This window comes from Humulus lupulus, chromosome 2 (assembly GCF_963169125.1).
Source record: "Humulus lupulus chromosome 2, drHumLupu1.1, whole genome shotgun sequence".
Taxonomy (NCBI): Eukaryota; Viridiplantae; Streptophyta; class Magnoliopsida; order Rosales; family Cannabaceae; genus Humulus; species Humulus lupulus.
Window position 1 is genome coordinate 233,721,117 of NC_084794.1, and position 6,187 is coordinate 233,727,303.

Sequence of the window (6,187 nt, forward strand, 5' to 3'; positions counted from 1 at the left end):
AAGAGGGGGGACAACAGCACCAGAATCATCACCACACGAGTGACTAGTAACACCACCATTTAGGAGTACAAATCTATACTTATATAAATATATACAATTTTTATTGTGTTAGGTTCGAATTGAGCCTTTATCCCATAGTTACAAAGTTATGAGGCCGCAACTACACCAAACCCATGATGGTTATTATCAATATATACATAATTGAATTAGAAGGATAAGAAGACTTAATAGGCCATGTTTGACTAAGTTTTTACTTTTGCTTATAACTAAAAGTATAGAGAATGGCTAATGAGCACCAGTCTCGCCCAACACCACAAATATGTGACATATCGCTATTAGTGAAATTCAATATTGGGTCTCACAAAATTTAATTTAATAATAATTATGAGGTATCGCTAACCAATTAGAGAGTATCATCTCTTGGGGTATAAAATAAGTAAAAGTTGTAGCTTATTTTTTTTTTGTTTGGATAACTATTACATAAATATTTTTTTAATGAAAAACTCTTTTAAAAAATATTTCGATATTAATAAAAACAGATCTTAGGATTTATAATATTATTTTAATTTAGAAAATAATATTTCAAAAGTTATTTTTGGGGAAGCTCTACTTCTCCCAAAAGAATTTCTAAATTAAAATAGATTTTTTTTTTTTTTGAGTTTTTACCCAATCTCCAAAATAGCTTTATAAATTCTAGAAGCTAAAAATAAGCTTTACCAAAACAGACCATAATCTTTTATAAGACATTATTGTTGGATATTATTTATCAATACCCTCTCTCAGTATATAAAATTATTATACTTTGTTTGCTAAAAACAAAATTTAAAACTTTATTTACCTTCCCACAGCAGTTTGCTGTCTTATTTGTATTGATTTAATTAAAAAATATATATATATATTAAAAAAAGCTAAATATGAATGTATATCTACTTTTATTTTATAAAAGAAAATGAAAAGAAAATTTTTATAGTAGGCAAAATTTATTGTGTTTGAATCACGAGACTAGTTACATATTATATATATCGGTGTTAATAGTTATTTTTTAAAAATTAATTATTCATATTTATAGTTGTTAATTAATAATTTTAAAAATAAATTTTAATATTTTTAAATTTTTTGAAAATACTAGCTGATTATATGGCGATCTAGTGTTGTCATATTATGGTAATTGTTATTAGTACCGCAACTATTGAGATCCATATATATTTATATATCTTTGTTTAACCTCCTGCCGAAATCATCCTCAGACCCAGAAAAATAAACTCCCTATGACTTGATTACAAAAAAACGCAAACATGTTTGGTGTGTAATAAGCAACGCTGAAATTAATTCTCCATATCCTCAAAAATATTTAGACCTAAATCTTTGGTGATACCGGAGAACAAATGCTTTTATTAATTTCTTATTTGCCTCCAAATCTAAAGCTCCTCGTTTTTTCTTTCTTTCATTTATTGTTTATTATATTTTTTTAATATTCCCAAACGTGGGTTAGTGATATATTAACTCAAAGTGTACTTAGCTGATTAATATAGCAAGGAAGAGAGACAGTAAATTATGGATAGATGATTCGATTCCTCAAAATACAAATTGTTATTAATCTTTAAACTAATTCATGAAGCAATAATATCAAGAAAAATCATGCACTTGAAAAATCATGTACAATAGACAAGAATTAAAGATGGCATAGTAATAAAAATAAAAGCAGTTGGAAACTTGGAGGGAGACACATTTGTACGTAGCTGCATTTGACTAAAATTATATGTATGGGGAACGTTGTTTAAATTTACAAAGTAATTTGTTAATTGAAGGGCATCAAATATATAGGCCATGTCAATTTACTTTACCTTTTTAATATTCCAAGGGTTAGAACCCAAAAAAAAAAGCCATAATCAACATGTTAATAAAAAAACCATGTAAAGGAGACAGAAGTAAAAATATATTTTAGGCATCAATCACATTAATCCATACAGCAATTCAAATACCTAAAACATTATTTTACTAATAGCACCATATATATGATAGCACTATTAGATTACACGAAGCAAAGTTCCACATCCTAGAAAAAGAAAAAGAAAAAAAAACACTCAAGCCTCTCAAAAGATATCCTAATGGACAAGGGGACTCAGTCATAGGCAGCAACAGTAGTAGTAGTAGTAGGTAGACCATAGCACTGGCATGTGTTTTAGAAAGAGAGAAAGCCACATGTCACATATGTTCAATGACCATTGGTAGGACCATCAATGTGGCAACACTTGTAGCTAACAAAAGTCTCCATGGTACGAGGGCACTCGGGGCATTTCATCACCTCAGGGGCCTTTCCAGCAAGGGTTGGCAGCTCAAGACGGCAGCAATGACGAACAGACTGAATAACCTTGGTGTGGTACTCCTTAAAAGCAAACTCGAAACCCCTTTCCTTCACAAACTCCTTCCACTTCTCGAACTCCTCCAAAACCCTCAGGAAGGTGAAACCATGACCTGCGACCACAACAGTCGACCCTTTGCTGAGCACAGCCCAGCCACTCTCGTTCTTGTAGGAGAGCAGCTTCTGGATCTCTTGAGTCACAGGGTCCACAGCTTGCTTGTGAGCCTTGGTGAAGAACAAGCTCTCTATTCCGGTCCAGAACTTGCCCAAGATGCCGTGGTCCTCTCCTCCTTTGGCTGTCTTTCCAACGCAGAACAACTCAATGTGGATCTTTAAGGTGTCCTTGATGAAGGGATCATTTACAAGCAGAGTGGCTCTCTTTGTGAACTGTTGGATCCAATCGTTGTCCTTCCCTCCATAGAAGAAGATATACTTCTCCTCTTTGATCTGCATATTTAAATCAAGCATGATCAATTAGCAAGGCCATTCACACACATATATATAGAAGAAATAAATTCAAGAAATATATATATATATATATATACATATAACATACCCAAGTTGGAATACTGGGGTGAATGTTAGTCACCACAGGACCAATCCAGGTGAGCTCCTTGGATAAGTCTTCTTCGACAGCTTTGTTGAAAGGGAAGGCCCTAATTCCCCAGACACGAACGAGGTGAAGGGCATTGAAGTTTTCAATTTTCCCTTGAGGGCTCATCACAACTAGGGTAGGCTTGCCCTTATAGTTCCACTCCTGCTTGATGAACTTCAAGCCTGCAATGGGAGAGAAGTACTGGACGACATACCATGGCATCTTGACTCTAAGGCTTTCAAACTTTTTCTTCAGCTCTTCAGTCCATTGTTCCACAATGGGAATCCATACAATCTTGTACTTATCGTCCTTCCTGGTAGCTTCATAAACAGGTTTAAGAACCAAAATGTCTTCGTCGGTGATGTCTAGCCCTGTGACGTACAGCAGCAAATGCTTTCTCCTCAACACTTCTATTTGAACCTGTTTTAAAAATCAATCAGAAATCAGTGGGCAGCGAGATGTCGTTTGAATCCGACCGGTAACGTTGTCACCATATGTGCCAACTTCTTTCTTAATATTTCTTTATTGCAACGAAAAAATTATAATTAACGATAAAATTAATTTAGAACAACATTAGATGAAAAATGTGTCCAAAACCCAAAAGTGCCCATTTTTCAGCATTTGATGAATAATGGACACTCATGAAATTTGTATAGATACAGTGGTAAAGAGAGTAATAAATACCGCTTTGTTAGTTGAACCATCAATAAGAGGGTGAACAGTGCCCTTAGTAAAGATCAACGCCTTAAAAATCTCCATGATCTCCGTTGGAGTTTTGAAAAGCTTCCAAAGCCTCCTATAACTTTCAGCCTCATCTGTATAATTAAAAAAATAAAATTCTTCCTTATTAGCATTCAATAACATCAAACTACAAATAATGGCACAGATATTAGTCTAGAGAGCTAGTTCACTAAATGCATTCATAATACGCATAAGCAGTCAAACCTATTTGCTTTCTGCAGAATATAAGCTGTATCTTAATCTTGTTGAGGATGTAATGCACTTTCTGAGAATAGGGTGATAGATCTTGTGGCTTCTCCCTGGGGACAAAATTAACCACGTGCGTTAATAATATATATGGATGACGACATGACTATAATTACTAGCAATTAGTGCTACTTAGTGAATATTTTATATGAAATAAGTAGCCCCTTACTCTTCACTTATGAGAGTGCAGATCTTAGTAGAGCAAGCCACAATAGTCAGAATGCACCAGTAGACATCGACAGGAAGGTGGTCCAAGGCAACAGCCAAGCCAGTAACGTCTTTGGGGTCATAAGTGTTAGATAGCTTCTCAAACTCGTCGAAGAGGCCAATGACTTGCATAGTGGTTTTGATCAGATTGTTGAGCTCAAGGATAGCTTGGCGACGCTTTTGAAGCTCAGTTGGCTTGATGAGTACCGGCACTTTTCTCAGTATAGCCAACGATTTGGCGAGGTTGTCCGTTTGCTGGTGCTGGGCTAGGAGCCAAAAGTCCCCAAACTCTAAGGCGAATGCTGCCAGTGTTAGCACTGCCTTGGCTTCCCATGAGTAGTTTGACAGCTTGTTGAGAATGGCCAGTGTTGCTTGGTGGGCAACTTTCTCTCCCGGAGCCTTGCACGAAAGCTGAAACAACAACCCATAATATAGTGTCATAACACATTATATACGTATATATATAGATATAGACACAAGAAATTAGTTAAAAATGATACCTCAGAGCCAATACTCTTAAGTGTGCACAAGGGGACTGTGAAATTAGCATTGCTAGGGAACTTGTCTTCTATGTTCTCCACATGAACTTGGCTACCCTGTATATGACAATGTCACATACACAGTTATATACACGCATATGTATATACACAAATGGAGCTTTAAATAAACATAAGATTACCTGAACAACTTTGTCTACAATTTGAGTAGCGCGCTTAAGAACATTTTCGACTATGATGAAGAGAGAGTCCTCGTCAAAAGACTCATCAGCATGGACATGAGTAGCGTAAATAAGGTCCAGGATTGTTTGGTCAGTCATGGAGAACAAGTTGAGGTCGCCCTCAATGTGTTTCTGGACACTCGAAACAACCTTAGTCACACCGGACATGATCACACTTGCCATGTTAGATGTCTATAAAAGCCTATAAAGGCTCGGAATATTGTAGGGGGTTTTTCTTCGGTGAATAAGGGCTGAAATGAGAGAATGGGACTATAGATAGAAGAGAAGTAGAGCTGAAAATGGCTGTTGTGGCTGTGTGAATGACCATTTTTCTTACCTCTATTTATAGCTGGCCAATCTATCACCGCCTTGCTCCACGTATTAACTTTATCGGTTTCAATTTATTGTGTCACGTGAAAAATGTTTTGGTGCGTAGGTAGATGGTGAAATTTGAAATCACGGTGAAAATCGAAATCATTTGTTTTGTAAGGAGTTTTTTTTAAAAAAGGACAAAATTCCAACCACTCAAATTTGGACACACTATATGGAAAGGTAAGTAGTTGAAAATACATTCAGCAAAAAAAAAAAATAATAGTAGTTGAAAATACGGAAAATAAATGTTAAAAAATAATCTTTTTTTTAAGAACTTTTAAATATTATTATTATTATTATTATTTTGAGAGATAAGAACTTGTAAATATGATGGTGAGACGATTATGAAAACTTTTCCCTTCTCTCATTTTTATTTTAGAAAAATAAAAAAATTGTGTATAAGAATGCGCATAAATATGCAGTCAAACATATATAACAAAATATCTCTTGATTTTTGTGAAATACTCTTGTTTTCACTTCAATTTTTATAAATCATAAAAATAGCTCCATAAATCAGCAAATCAAAACAAATTTTATCCTCTATCTAATTTAGCCCAATTGAAAAAAAAAAAGGATTTTTCCTCTTAAACTATTCCCACCGTTAAATCGCGTTCCTAGAATCTTTGCAATTGTTAAATATTTTTCTCTAACTAGTACTACTTTCTTTGCAATTGTTAAATATTTTTCTCTAACTAGTACTAGGGGTGTGCACGGTGTGGTTTGGGCGGTTTGAACACTTTTTAATACACCACGCCACAAGTACGGTGTAGTAGCTAGAACACACCGTGCGGTGTGATTTTGTTGCACCAAACCGACCAAACCAAACCATTTTTTGCGGTGTGGTTTGGGTGGTTTTCCACAGTGTAAGTGTGTTAAAAAATGTGTGAGATAGATATGGTGATGAGAGGAGGCGCAAATGAGATGAGAGAGAAATGAATTGTTGTTG

General features: G+C 34.9%; 1 protein-coding gene across 1 annotated transcript; it reads right to left on the minus strand.

The window, feature by feature from the left end:
* Nucleotides 1–1,919: 1,919 nt before the first annotated feature.
* Nucleotides 1,920–5,188, minus strand: LOC133819056 (protein SIEVE ELEMENT OCCLUSION B-like). The gene is made up of 7 exons (XM_062252212.1): nt 4,831–5,188; nt 4,652–4,747; nt 4,114–4,562; nt 3,903–3,997; nt 3,642–3,772; nt 2,919–3,377; nt 1,920–2,809 (listed from the first exon to the last, which is right to left on the minus strand). The coding sequence occupies exons 1-7, from the start codon at nt 5,050–5,052 to the stop codon at nt 2,216–2,218; spliced, it is 2,046 nt and encodes a 681-aa protein (XP_062108196.1). The 5' UTR covers nt 5,053–5,188; the 3' UTR covers nt 1,920–2,215.
* Nucleotides 5,189–6,187: the final 999 nt, after the last annotated feature.